Here is a 14,569-nt window from a genome sequence, read left to right on the forward strand (position 1 = left end):
ATCACTACACACTTTCCCAAGGACAGTCCAGCCTGCTGGTCTCCTCCTCCTCAATATTTGATCCAGGACATTGTACAGTATAAGCCAGATGTGTCAGATACTGCGTGTGGCCCACAGCACTCCCAAGGGTACCATGAGCCAGATTAAAATGTAATTGAGAAGTATTTAACAAAAGAATACCACATTATTATATTATGAAACCATACATATATTATAACAAAAGCACTATAAAACATACATAATATTACATTTAAAAATAAGCCGATATGCAGCTTGCGTGGGTCCATCCATATGGTTCAGTGGCCCCCATTTCTACTGAGTTTGAAGTCACTGCTATAAGCCTTTGGTTCCTCTCATTTCTTATATCTGAGCTGTGTTTTTATATGTGATTTTTGCCATCTCATTGTTTGCACTGAAGTCACCAGGCATTAAGGTATGTGTTGGTTTAAGTTGAGGGTCTTATAGGGTTCTTCAGGGAGCTCCTTCACCCCCTCACCCTCTGCAGTAAACATCACATAAGATGCAATTCTCTTGATGATGGTCTTTTTACAAATGATTGTCAAACGCACTTGAAATTCAGGACAACCACATGTCCCATAAGATCCTGTCTTGTGTTGTCCTTTGATGCCTTAGAAAGTACAGTGAAACCAACTGCACCTCTGCCCTTTTTTTTTGCCTCTTCAAGGAGATCCTGTGAATTCTTCTATTTAACTATAACTTCCTTTTGTCCTCCAGACAAAAGACCAAGCAAATTGAGTGTCTCTGATGCTAAGTCCACTTGATGGCCACTGGACAAGGATCCCAGATTTTGGATACCAAGAGTTAAGTTAATGTGTGTATATATATTTTTAAATGGTGTGATTCTTAGTAGCCTCTATCCTCTTTTCTCTAGCTCTGCCACTATCACTACAGAAATAGAAGGGACCAAGAGCCATTTTATACTTTTGTTTCATGGTTTGCTGAGGTCAAAGAATCCATCACCAAATGACCAGCCTACTGTGGAACAAGGATCTCCATATTTAAGCAGGCTGGCCCTCAGAAAGTGGATAGTCTATTGTCAGGCCCATATTGACATCTTTCCATTATTATAGAATCTACCTTACCCTGGACCCCACCTCCATGGCACAATGAAACATTGTTGTTCAGTCATTTTTCAGTCATGTCCAACTCTTCATGATCCCATTTGGGGTTTTTTTGGCAAAGAGTGGTTTGCCAGTTCCTTCTCCAGCTCATTTGACAGATGAGAAAACTGAGGCAAACAAGTTGAAGTGATTTGTCAAGGGTCACACAGCTAGTGTCTGAGGCCAGATTTGAACTCAGGTCTTCCTTACTTCAGGTCTTCCTTACTCCAGGCCTAGAGCTCTTCACAGTGTCTCCTGACTGTCCTCTGATAAAACATTAGAGCCTCCAAATTACATTCATTCAGTTACATATATTATATACAGAAATATATTACAAATTATAAAGCACATTCCTCACAACAGCCATGGGGTAGGTAAAGAAAACAGCGTCAGACAGAGAGTGAAGGGTCAGAGCAGCTGTAAAGGCGCCAGGAGCAGGACCGAAGCTTCTTCACTCCCAGGCCAATCCCCCTGGCACAGCCCATGTGAAGTGATCTTTTCCCATTAACCCTACCTTCTTTTCTTTTTCTCAGCCAGCACATCTTGGCTAAGCCCTTACTGTGTGCCAAACACTGAGAAAAACAAACCACAACCAAACTGGCCCCTGCCCCCAAGAAGCTTATAGTCTAATGAGGGAGACCCAAGTGGATACTCTGAGATGCTCAAACTGTGTACCATGGAGATGGAGGGGAATTTGTAAGGGCAAGGCCCAAGGTGAGGGGTCCCTCTTTCTCAGCTGCCGTGACCAGTAAGAAATGAGGCCCTTTTCTGATCAGCCTCGTTTCTAGTTTGGACTGGGAGGCCTCAATTCTACTTTGAAAATACTTCCCCCGAAGGCCCCCAAACTCCTGCCGAGGAATGCCCTTGCACTCTGCCCAGAGAAATTCCCTAAATTTGATTCTGTGTTGGGCACCAGGCACTCTGCTCAGCTGCCGCCTGCTACCAACCTTCCTCTTTTCTTTTTCCCCACTTGTCACTCAGGAAGCAGTGCAACTGAGAGTAAGCACTCTGTTCCCCACTTTCTGAACCCAAGAGCGCCATTCCCTTCATCCCTCTCCTGGTCTGCCCCAGCCCAGTGTCCCCATCCTAGGTATCCGCCTCTCCCCCCACCAACCAGGAACCCCCAATCCCCGTACATATCCATCACTGAATCCATCTTGTTCTTGGATATCTCAGTATTGTTCCCATTGTAATATTAATATTCACAGCCCCCTCCACATGGACTATATGTCACTTTTGTGGCAGCCAGACAAGATTCTACAATTCACATGTTTGGGAAAGATGGTGTTTTTGCCATAAGTAGTTATGATCTTTTCTCTGCAGCAGATGAAGAAAGCATCAAGTTATGCAATGTTTAGAGTGGGATGGATGGTGCCAGATATAAAATTTGATTTTAAGTAGGGAGGTGGTGATGAATGAAATGCTAACAGAGGAAGGACTTAGGAGTGATCAAGCCGAGCTTTGCAAAGTGTGCCATGGCCTAGCCACAGAAGGCAGGTGTTAGAGAGTCTATTTCTATGCCATACAGACTGAAGCACCCAAATAGTGGGCACAAAGGATTCCATTCAAATACAGAATTAAAATGGAAAGTGATTCCCTAAAATAGTGAACACTGAACACAGGTAGAGGAAGAGTCCTGATTTGTGAAAATATGAGTGCAGCCCCTGAAAAGGGTGAGTTTGTATGTATATTGAGTTTATACTAGATGGAGACACAGTCTCCCTCAGTGCTAAGCAGAGCTCCCTTTAATGGGGAATGCCCACCCAATCAGTCCCACTCAGCCCTCTGTCTTAGGTAATTACAATATTTTGCTCAATGTCCCCCTACAAACACAGACTGAGAAGCGGGACATTTTGGCTGAATCATTTCATCTCTCTGGGCCTCAGTTTCTTCATCTGTAAACATGAGAGGGCTGAATTAGAGCAGGGCTTCTTAAACTTTTCTCCCTCATGACCTCTTTTCACCAGAGAAATGTTTAGGTGACCCCAGGTATATAGGTATATAAAATAGGCATACATAACCTTTTACTGTTGCCAAATTTTTCATGACTCCCATTTCCTTCCCCAATGAATGAAGGCAAACTGGGTAAAGTGACTTGCCCAGGGTCACACTGCTAACAAGGGTCTGAGGCCAGATTTGAACTCAGGTCTTCCTGACTCCAGGCCCACTGTTCTGTGCACTAGGGGCCACCTAGGTGCCCTAACCAAACGATACTGCCTTCCCTTTACTTCCATGCACATGTACATTTTAGTACATGTATCCGACATTTTATATGAATATAAGCATTACTGCCAAACTTTAAAACAGAATTCTTTAGTACCATTAGATTACAACAGGTTAGATTGCTGTTTGACTACTAGTGTGGGGTGCCTTTTAGGGAAATTTTCACGACAATTGCAGTCATAAGAAGAAATTCTAGCTTGGGACAGAGAAGTCAGGGGCAAGAGGAACTGAAACCACGCGCTTTGCTGAAAATATGAGTGCACCTGGCTTTCCATTCTTCATCAAAAGATCATTAGAATTAATGGACCAACAAGAGATAACATCTTGTCTAAAAGGCTTGGCACGCTTGATAAATGCCAGGTCAGATTTATTTTCTAAGGCCTAACCATAAACCTCATTGGAGTGGTAATGAAGTGCACCTCTTAGGAACTCAATGCTCTCTAAAATGGTATCATTTTACAACCTTTCTAGTTGTTAATATATTTTCAGGTCAACTGACATGTCACATATGAAATGGGATTTATAACCAGAGGAAAATTCATATAAAAATCCTAAGTACCAGACAGGAGTTTGGCTGTCTGTTTCTCAAAGGAGTATTCAGCCACAGCAAATAACAGATGCAACTAGAACAACACTGTGCTCAGGGACAACAGACAACAGACACTTGTTATGAATAAGTAGATGTCCGTCAATCTACACACTAAGTTTAACTAGTTGGTACTTGACTCTGAAAAGTAGGGAGCCTCTGGGAGTCTTCGAGCTGTTTTCTGTCTGCAGAATCATAGTATGGGAGGGCCTGAAGTCATCCAGGCTGCAAGTGCAGCCAGTACAAGAATAGCCTGAGGGCATTTCTGGCAAAGGTCCAGTCCTTCCTTGAGCATCTCCTATCATGGGTGCTTACTGGTTCAGGAGGCAGCCTAGGTCACTACTGGACAGCTCCGGTTAGCAGAAGGTTCTTAGAAAACTCTTTATCCAAAAAAAAAAAAAAAGCTGTTTCTATGGAGCCAGAATCTACCTCTCTGCAACTTTTTTTTTTTTTTTTTTTTTAGTGAGGCAATTGAGGTTAAGTGACTTGCCCAGGGTCACATAGCTAGTAAGTGTTAAGTGTCTGAGGCCGGATTTGAACTCAGGTCCTCCTGAATCCAGAGCCGGTGCTCTATCCACTGCGCCACCTAGCTGCCCCTCTCTGCAACTTCTTGACACTGATTCTAATGCCGCCCTCCAGAAGTCTAATCTCCCTGCCATGTAAAGGCCTTCAAACGCGTCCCATTCTAATTCCACTTCCAATTATACACCGGATCTAATTTGCGTCCGAGCTAGCCTCAGATACTTGCTAGCCATATGATCTTTGGCAAGTCACGTCACTTCTGTTTGCCTCGGTTTCCTCTGTAAAATGGGATGGTGATAACAGCCCCGACCTCTCAGGACTGTAGTGAAGATCCAATGAGATAATATTTGTGAAGTGCTTTGCACACAGATGCAATTGTTGTTGTTGTTGTTGTTGTTCTGCATCCAAGGCTTCCCTCAGCATATGGGTAAGGGAAAAAACAACAGACTATACCTATTGTCATACACTCACTGGCTGAAACTCAAGGGATTCTCTTTGGATTTAAGAGAGCAAACCCTAATGGGGAAACACTGGAGCCAGCCTCTGAAAATGCCGTTTTATCTGGCAGGCTGAAAGGAGAGCTGCTCTTGGACCAATCCCACAGAACATGGACTTTCGGAGCTAGCAGAGGCCTTCAGCAGTGAGCTAGTCATAAGGCACAGATTCAGGGCCTTCCCATACCAGAGGGCCTTGGAGCCCTTGGGCAGTCTGCTAAAGCCACAGATCCCTGTTCAGGGTCATGTTTCTAAATAATTGAAGGAAATGTAAAACTTCAGTTAGAGGCTGGTGAAAATAAAGATGTTATCCAAGTTCATGTTCTCCCTGAAATCTGTCCATAGACAAGTTAAGAACCCTTGACCAAGGTCCAGAGAATCTCAACTGTTTGTCACAAAGCAAAAAAGAAAAAAAGAAGAAAAGGAAATCTCAAGAACAAGGTCTAAGGGTCAAGGGCTCAAGGCCTCCTGATGGAGTCTAACCAGGCCTCACTTCTAAATGGCTGGAAAATTACGATGTCTGAATCATCTTAAAATGCTATTCAAAATAAGTAGGCATTAGGGGGATGGACTACATATAACACAAGCAGAAATGTTTCATTTGAAAAGTAACTGATAGAAAGAGTTCATAAAAAAATCAACAGAAATTTCATATGGACTTCAACATGACAATGCAATTTGAAATTACACTCATGCGCACAAGAGTGAGCTTAGTTGGTAATAGGTAACTTAATCAGAGAGGCAGTATCATCCTAATTTGGTGATTTTTGTACCACCTGATAACTAATTGTAAGTGGACTGGGAGAATATTGACTGGCAATTCATCTGCTGCTAATGGCTACTATATTGCTGTCGTTCAGTCATTTCAGTCACATCTAAGTCTTCGTGACCCCATTTGGGGTTTTCTTGACAAAGATATGTGAGTTATTTGCCATTTCCTTCTCTAGCCCATTTTATAGATGAGGCAACTGAGGCAAGCAGGGATTAAATGACTTGTCCAGGGTCACACAGCTAATAAGTGTCTGAGGTCAAATTTGAACTCAGGTCTTCCTGACTCCAGGCCCAGGGCTCTATCCACTGCACCACCTACCTGTCCCACTGGGCACTGTAACAAAGTCCAAATTAGAGGAGTCCAGTCATCCCACAAAATAACCAATGGGGACAAAGCAAGGCGGTTGAATGTAAAGGCGACTAAGCTCTTACTATGCATCCTTTGGCCTAGCTGATTCAGCTCCATCTTAATTCTTGGGAATATGGGTTTGGATCTGATTTATTTCAGCCAGGCCTGGATCCCCCCTGGTTTGAGAGATCCCTGGGAATTCAGAGTAGTTTCAAGGTCATCCCAGAAGTTCAGATCTGGTTTGGGGTAAATGGGGAGTTTGTGACTCAACTGGATCCCTACCTTTTCCCACTGCTAGTGGAGGAGCCCTAGAACCCCCTCTGACTTAGCAATGACCTCGGCCAAAGAAGCATTAGCCTCTTGGGGCAAAGTGACTACATCCACTGTCCATGGTTCAGACCCATATCTCCAGGGCTAGGCTGACAGGATTAAGGGATGAGATGCTATTCACTGCAGCACCAGCCTCCCTGCATTCATTACAGAGTCAGCTCAGGAGGAAAAATCAATGCTTGGAGCACAAATTCAGCCTTGGTGCAAAGGGACACTCTGAAAACCAATTATCCAGATAAGAAAGGAAGTGCCTGCATGTGCTTAACTCATTTCTTATCAAGTCATGAAGATACTGGTTATGATTCATGATTGCTACAGCCGTTAAATGGAAACAGTTTAGGGAAGGCTCAAGAATGATAACAGGATACAACCTGCCCCCCACCAAAATAACAGTCAAAATATGATCTGCACAGCTCTGCAGATGCCCGGGCTCCTAAAAGCCATCGAATCCTCTAGGTCTGCTGAATCATCGGAGACCAAAGAAGCCACAGGAATACCTCCAAAGTGAATGCCAGTGGTTTTTTCATGAGGTATGACTGCTTACTGTAACAAGCAGAAGGACAGGCTGGGCTGGTCAGCCCTGGAAATGTTGCCACCAATCACAGGATGAAACAAAGATGGCGCACAATCAATCTGCTTGTTGGGCACTGACTAGAGATATGTGATAACAAAGGGTAAGCACCCGTTGACCATGTATGTGGTGATACAGTTGGCAGATATGGATGAGGGGAAGAAGAGGGACTCGGGCTGGGGGAGTACAAAAGGAGGACAAAGGGACAGAGGACTGCCTTCAGTGTGGACTCGCTAAGCGTGAGATCTCCCTCTTGCCCCTACAAAAAGGACTGCACTGAGAATGCACGTGAGACTCTCAAAGAAGACAGATCAAAGGCATTTGTCATCAGTGCTAGATGTGGAATCAAAAGATCTGAGTCTGAATCTTGGTTCTGCTGCTTACTGACTGTGTGTGGCCTTGTGGAAGCTGCTCTTGCTTTCAGGTCTCAGTTTCCTGATCTAGAAAATGAAGGGAATTAGATGAGATGACCTCAATTTCCCTTTATACCATATGATGCTATGGGAACAACTTTGTAGAAAGCAATCTGGTATCCTAACTGTCCAGAATTACTGCTCCCTCTTTCTTTCTTTTTTTCTTTTGGTGAGGTAATTGGGGTTAAGTGACTTGCCTAGGGTCACACAGCTAGTAAGTGTTAAGTGTCTGAGGCCGAATTTGAACTCAGGACCTCCTGATTCCAGGACCAGTGCTCCATCCACTGCGCCATGTAGCCGTCCCTGCTCCCCTCTTTCAATGTTACATAATCAGTCATTATATTTCTCTCCACTTGTAGTCCATCATTTTGTCCATTTGGCCCAAGAAGAGAATAGATTTCTCCAACTGTGTGTACACAATAAAGTTGTATATCCAGACCGTCTTTTGGACAGTGTGAAATAGTGGAAAGAACTCTGCATTTGGCATCAGATGACCTGGATTCAAAACCTCCCTCTGTGATTTAGTCCCTGGGAGACCCTGGGCAAGTCATTCCACCTCTGTGGGACTCAAGTTTTTCCTCTCTAAGATAAGGAGATTGGACAAGTCTTTTTCCTTAACCTCTAAATTCTATGATGCCATGACCTGTCAAATAAGGGAAGTTGAATTAAATTAAATCTCCAGTTCTTTCCTGCTCTATAACTCTGTTCTGTTCTCTGTGTTCAAATAACAGATAGGGGACCATTTTGGAGAAAAAGGTTCATAGATACACATTCCAAACTGCACATAACTCAGCTTCGACCATCCTTGAACACGGATGCTGTAAGATTCAGGGTGCTTCTAATTATTTCAGGAATGTTGAAATTTTTCAACATTTTTCAATTCTCAAAGCAAACTCGTTTTAATGTCTTTAAAATACAACACAGTCCCTTGGTGGGGTGGGGTGATAAAGGATCAGGGAATCCAACACTGTATCCAGTAAACAGCCAGAATTATTGCTCTAGGCAAGCAAACCTTAAATCAATTTTATAACCCTCCTCTGGAAGCTTTCCAGATAATAATAGGTATTTACTGGCTAAGCAAAGCTCTTGGGTTGGGTTAGTGCTCTGGAAACTCCGTATTCCTGGTGACTCACAAGCCTTTTCAATAACCTTTTCATCCCTTCAATATTTTAATCAATTGAGTGCTTGATGTTCAAGCTCACATCTATGCCATGAGCAAATGGGTAGAAAATATGCTCTCCCTAATGATATCAGAAGTAGCACTCTTTGGGGAGGAAAGGGAGAGAGGGGGTATGGAGAAAAGAAGGATCAGACAGCTAATAGCCTTTGCCTGCACCAACCCTCAGGATTTAATATCATACCATTCAAAAAGCCAAATGCTGGAATACTACTATCTTCAAGGAATCAAAAGTGCAAAGTCACCCAAAAGACATTGGAGACATGTGGTGGGCATAAAAAAGGCTAGGGTATACCAACGGTAATGAGTTAGAGTCAACAAAGCAAACACAGCATTGAGGTCATGGAGCAAGAGCAAGGAATAAAGATGAGTAGCCCCCATGAGACACTGGATAATTCTGGAAGGACAGGGGCACAAAGCAGACACACAGAATAAAAGGTGTGAACAGGCCGCAGCCTGAATCACTACAGGGAGAGCCCACACCAGCTCTATCTACAATATAGCAGGGGACCCAAAGCTCCTGGAAATTGCACTAAAAGAAAATTTTATTGGAAAGGGCAGGTAAGGAAAAGATCTTAGTAATTTGACCTGCGTGTGAAAAAACAGGTCCTCTTGGGAAAAGTTTATCTACTTTTCCAAGATGGCTCCCTTTATCAATATCCAATTAACTTTGTTGCTCTTTCCAATCCTTTTCCTGTTTCCTCTGCTTCCTTTCCTATACATTTCTCAAATACTCTCTTCCCACTACATTGACTTCCTCACTACCCACTCCTCTCACAACCCTCAACATTCTATTAAAACAACTCTCTGGGGCAGCTAGGTGGCGCAGTGGATAGAGCACCGTACCTGGAGTCAGGAGGACCTGAGTTCAAATCCGGCCTCAGACACTTAACACTTACTAGCTGTGTGACCCTGGGCAAGTCACTTAACCCCAATTGCCTCACCAAAACAAACAAACAAACAAACAAAACAACTCTCTTAGAGATCACAAATGAACAATGGGCAAATCCAATAGCCTTTCTCAGTCCTCATCCCTCTGGGCGTCTCTGTAGTGTGTGACACTGCTGACTCCTTTGCCTTGACTTCTGTGATCCTGGGTCAGCTACGCTGGTTCTCCTCCTCCATCCCCAGCTGAGATTTCTCAATCTTCTTCACTAGTTCTTCTCCTTGACCCCCAAATATGAGTTCCTTAAGGTTCTGTCTATGACCCCCTCCTTTCCTCTTCTCTCGCTATACCATCTCCCCCTTGAGATATTATTCACTCCCATAGGGTCAACTATTGCCTCCATGTGGATAACACCGCAGTATTTATCTCCAGCCCTAACCTCTTTTCCAAGGCTCAGTCCCCAAAACCCAAGGGCCTGCTGGATGATTTTTAGACAGATTTCACCCTGATCCCTAAGGTTTTAGACACACTGAATTTGACTCATTGTCTCTCTCTCATTCCCTAATTCAGTTTCTCGCTGTGTTTTCTTTCTAATGTCTCCATCATTCTCTTCCTTCTCTGCTACCCTGTGTCCAGTCACCTATTAATTCTTCCTTCTCAATATTTCTGGAGTTTATCTCTTTCAATATAATTCAACAACATTTATCAAGTGCCTGTTATATGTCAGACACCGTATACAAAGACAAAAACCAAATAGTTCCTGCCCTAAAGGAGGAAAACGTATCCACAGATTATACACACAATCTATAAGAGTAAATAGAGGGGCAGCTGGTGGTGCAGTGGATAGCGCACTGGCCCTGGAGTCAGGAGGACCTGAGTTCAAATCCGGCCTCAGACACTTGACACTTACTAGCTGTGTGACCCTGGGCAAGTCACTTGACCCCCATTGCCCCTCACAAAAAAAAAAAAAAAAAGAGTAAATGGAAAACCATTCTTGTGGGGAGAGACCTAACCAGCAGGAAGACCAGAAGAGGCCTCCTGGAGGAGCCGGCTCCTGGAGGAACTGGACTCTGAGGGAAGATGAGGAACCAACGGGGCAGAGGACGGAGGAAGACCATTCTAGGAAGAAGGGACAGCCTGTGCCAAGGCATAGCATCAGAGGGAGAACAGGAGCCTGACTGAACCATATGGACAAGAGCAGGGGGGCCAGTTTGACAGGAATGCAGAATGGAGATGATGGGGAATTAAAAGCCGGATCTGTGACTTAGGCCCATCCATTTGACAGCCATGTGGAGGAGCAAGCAAGAAGGCAAAGACTGAAGGCAGGTGGGCACCGTAGCATCGCCACAAGCCAGCCCCTGCACTGCCACCACGAGCCTTGTCTCCATGATTCTCCCTCCTCCTTCTGGTACGGCCCACCCACCTCTGCCAGACTGGCTTTCTCAAAGAACCACATTGCCACCCAGTACTCTTCTCGGAACCCTTCTACGCCTCAGCAGTGTCTGTGGACTAAAGTCTAAACTCAGCCTCCACCCCCCTCGGCACCCCACAATGCGGTCCCTAACTGGCCTAAGGAGGAAATACTGGGATAGGTGCAAGGTAATGGAATGGAGCGAGAGTTGGAATTGGAGTCAGGAAGACCTGGGTTCCAATCCTGCCTGAGACACTGACTGGCTGTGCTTTCCTGGCCTTCAGAGAATGACAAGACTGCAGACCAAATCAGTCAAAGGACTTAGGGGAGTTTTGCCTGGAAAACAGGAGACTCTGGTAGGGGAAGGTAGAAGAAAGGGAGAGCTGGGGTGTGGGGGACATCCCTACTATCTTCAAATGTCTGAAGAACTGGCAAGGACTGATTTTCCTGGACCTAGTGACAGGTCTAAAAGCAATGGGTGAAAGTCAGGGAGAAATCTAATTGTCCCTGTCTGAAAGCAGACTGCAGAGTGTGATCTTTAAGAGGAGACTGAATGGGCACATACTAACTGATGTGAAGGGGGCTCTGTCCAGACACAGAAGAAATAGATAATCTCTGTCTTTTCTAGCTCTGAGGTTCTAGGACACGGCCTTCCCCAGTGGAGTTTCCATCTGCCCAATCCTGAAAGGGAGGAATCAGGTGCTATATTTTATCATTGGTATCAATAAATACGATGACTCCACTGAAGGGTAAGGTGTTTTCCTTCTGCTTTCTGCATTTGAACGGGAGCACATTTTTTGCTCCTGCAAAGGAAACTCGGATTCTACATTTACATGAAGACGACCAAATGGGTCTAGGGCAATGATAATCTTCTTATGTTGAGAAAACCTGCCCTCTGAGCCCCCTTGTGCTGAAAACCAGGCACGGAGAGACAGAGTTCTACTTTGTTAGGAAAATACAAAGCGGTTTGAATTGCCTTAAAGTCCGTGACTCTGGAGGGGTCAATCTCCTCCATCTGACAGTTATGACCTAGAGCCACTCAAGTGACGATTTCTAATCATTTCTAACAATCAGTAACCCAAAGCTAGAAGTAAGCAGCCAGCTGATCACCATTAACAATCAATGCGCCCTCTGGTTTTTGGCCATTTCAAAACTGAAATTTAGCGAGTGCCAACCGTGTCCCCCGAGGGCACTGAGAGTGGCTAGAGACGCGGTGTACATTTTTTAAATTGCTTCTTTTCTTATGGATTCAACCTAGGGAATCCCAAGGCACCATAACATTATCTGAGCAAGCCAAGAACCCTTTGATGGTCACCTCATTAAGAAAGGAGGCAAACTGTCATGACTCTAAGAGGATTTAGATTCTAAGCAGCTTTCTCCAGTGTAGAAAAGACTGAAATCTGGGGCTGTCTTTTAAAAAAGGAATTCGCAAGCTTTTCAAAGAATCAAGAGCAGAGGATGCTGGGTCTTTGAAGTAATCCTTCCAGAAAGACTTCATGGCATGGAAGAGAGAACAAGACTAGAAGACAAGAGACCTGGCTTCTGGTCCCAACTTGGCCAAAGTGTATGACTGGACTTGTGTCCTTCCTAATAAAAATAAGGAACTGAATTAAATAATCTCTAAGGTTCTCTCCAGGTGTAAAAGATCCCATGATTCTATGGGTCACAGTATTTTCTAGGCACCCTCTCTATGTCAACACCTGATATTTTAACACTAAAGGACAATACCTGATATTTTAACACTAAAGGACAATAACTAACAGCCTTAATTTACAAAAACGTTCAGACGTGAATGAGAAGAACAGAGTCACGAGGGAAGCGGTGTGAGGTCTGCAGAAGAGAGAAGCGCCTTCTTTGGAACTCTAGGAAGACTAGGTTTTAAATCCCACTTCTGACCCTCACTAGCTGCATCACCACAGGTAAGTCACTTGGTCTCTGATCTCCGGTGTCCTCGACTGTAAGAAGGGGCTAACAGTGCCCCACGGTATGGTGCCTACCTCACTCTGCTGGCATGAGGCTCCAGTGAGATAGTGTATATAAGGCCCATTGTCAACCCTAATGGGCTATATAAATGCCAGTTGTTGTTGTTGTTGTTGTTGTTGTTATTATTATTATTATTATTATTATTAGGAAGATGGCAACTGGGCCTTTTAACAACAATCCCTGCCACAAGCAGAAGGGAATAATAAACAGCGTCCACCATGAACAGTGATGATAATAATAATAATAATAACAATAACAATAATAAGTAGTGCCAGAACTGTGATGTCATTTTATGCAAAGCCCTTTACCTATGTTAGCTCTCACTGGATCCTCACCACAACCCTGGGAGGTAGGTGTGTGCCTCAGGTGTTATTTGCCTAATTACCAAGTATGAGGAAACTGAGGCCCAAAGAGGCCAGTAAGTGTCAGAGGGGGATACTGCATTTTTTTCCAGCAGGGAGTCTCAGATTCCCTTCCATCCACTGGTCCCCAGGCTAGGAGGAGAGGCATCCATCCCATGCTACTCACTTAGACAGAGACACGCCCCCTGCCTTCCCGATCATCTCTTCATGGTGCAATACTGAGTAGTTCCAGGGGATGTGGAGAAACTTTAGGAGTGTTCTCATCCAGCGCTCAGGGTGCAGGACGAGCTGCTCATAATGGACTAACATGCATCGTTTATACCCGACTTCCATACACTGGTTATACATGGTCTCTATGGCACGATTCCACTTGGTTAAGCAGTCCCTGTAGCTATTAAGATCAAACCCGGCTATGGTGACTTTTCGGGAGATCATGGAGTGTACGGATGCCCGCCCATCTCGAACCATCAGAAGAAACTTGGCATTGGGGAACAGCCTGGCAAGGTAGGTTAATGACTTCAGGGCAAAGGGGTCTTTGTTACACAGATAAGGGGCCGGTTCGCCATGCTTCACGATGATCTCTAGTAAGAAGGCCTGCATGGCAGAGTCCAGCACTTCGTCAGTGACGCCAGCCTCGTCCAGCCGGATCTTCTCTTTGCTGGAGCGGGACCACATCTGCTTGAGGGCCAGGATTCGAGGGATAACCCTGGTCTCCTCCCCGCACCGGATGTCGGGGTGGGCATCCAGCATGGCCCGCATGAGCGTGGTTCCGCTCCGGGGCACTCCCCCGATAAAGATCAAAGGCATGTCCTTGTGGTAGGTGGCAGTCTGGTTGGCAGTTCTGGGGGTGGCCTGGACACTCTCCAGTCTGACTGGCTGGCTGCGCTCCTCGATTCGGTGATGACACTCCATGGCGTGCTGCCCCAGGTAAAACACAGTCACTGAGCTGATCACCAGACAGGCCAATAATAGATTCTGCTTGAGTTTTCCCACCATCTTGATGCTGCAAATGCGTTACTCGGAGGATTTTTTACTCAAAATGATTTTTAGATAACGTCCGGGCCATGGAGACTCTAATTTGTGAAGATGATCAACCTCTGGTAGGAAAGAAACAGAGAAAAAAATTCAGTTTTACTGCCCAGTGAAAAATCAGCACACACCAATAAACAGTTATTAAGCACCAACTGTGTGCTAGGTACTGTGCTAAGTACTAGAGCCTTTGTCACAGCACGATTCCAGGGAGAAGGACTGAAACAGTGTTGAATGCTGTCATAGTCTTGGACCCATGTACAAATAATACACAAAGACAAATCTCTGTGAAAATGGAGTCACTCATTGTAATCAGAAGCTGTTTTCATGTGATAAATTGG

The 14,569-nt window shown here is 44.7% G+C and overlaps 1 protein-coding gene across 4 annotated transcripts in view; it reads right to left on the reverse strand.

Moving 5' to 3' along the window:
- Window positions 1-14,569, reverse strand: part of TPST1 (tyrosylprotein sulfotransferase 1) — a 121,453-nt gene that overhangs the window by 58,790 nt on the left and 48,094 nt on the right. For all 4 annotated transcript variants that reach the window (XM_044002252.1, XM_044002254.1, XM_044002251.1 and 1 more), the window contains one exon: window positions 13,366-14,296. In XM_044002252.1, coding sequence (XP_043858187.1) covers window positions 13,366-14,195 — 830 coding nt within the window. In that variant the 5' untranslated portion in view covers window positions 14,196-14,296. The remainder of the gene's footprint in view (window positions 1-13,365; window positions 14,297-14,569) is intronic.

The sequence above is a fragment of the Dromiciops gliroides genome, chromosome 4 (genome assembly GCF_019393635.1).
Source record: "Dromiciops gliroides isolate mDroGli1 chromosome 4, mDroGli1.pri, whole genome shotgun sequence".
Taxonomy (NCBI): domain Eukaryota; kingdom Metazoa; phylum Chordata; class Mammalia; order Microbiotheria; family Microbiotheriidae; genus Dromiciops; species Dromiciops gliroides.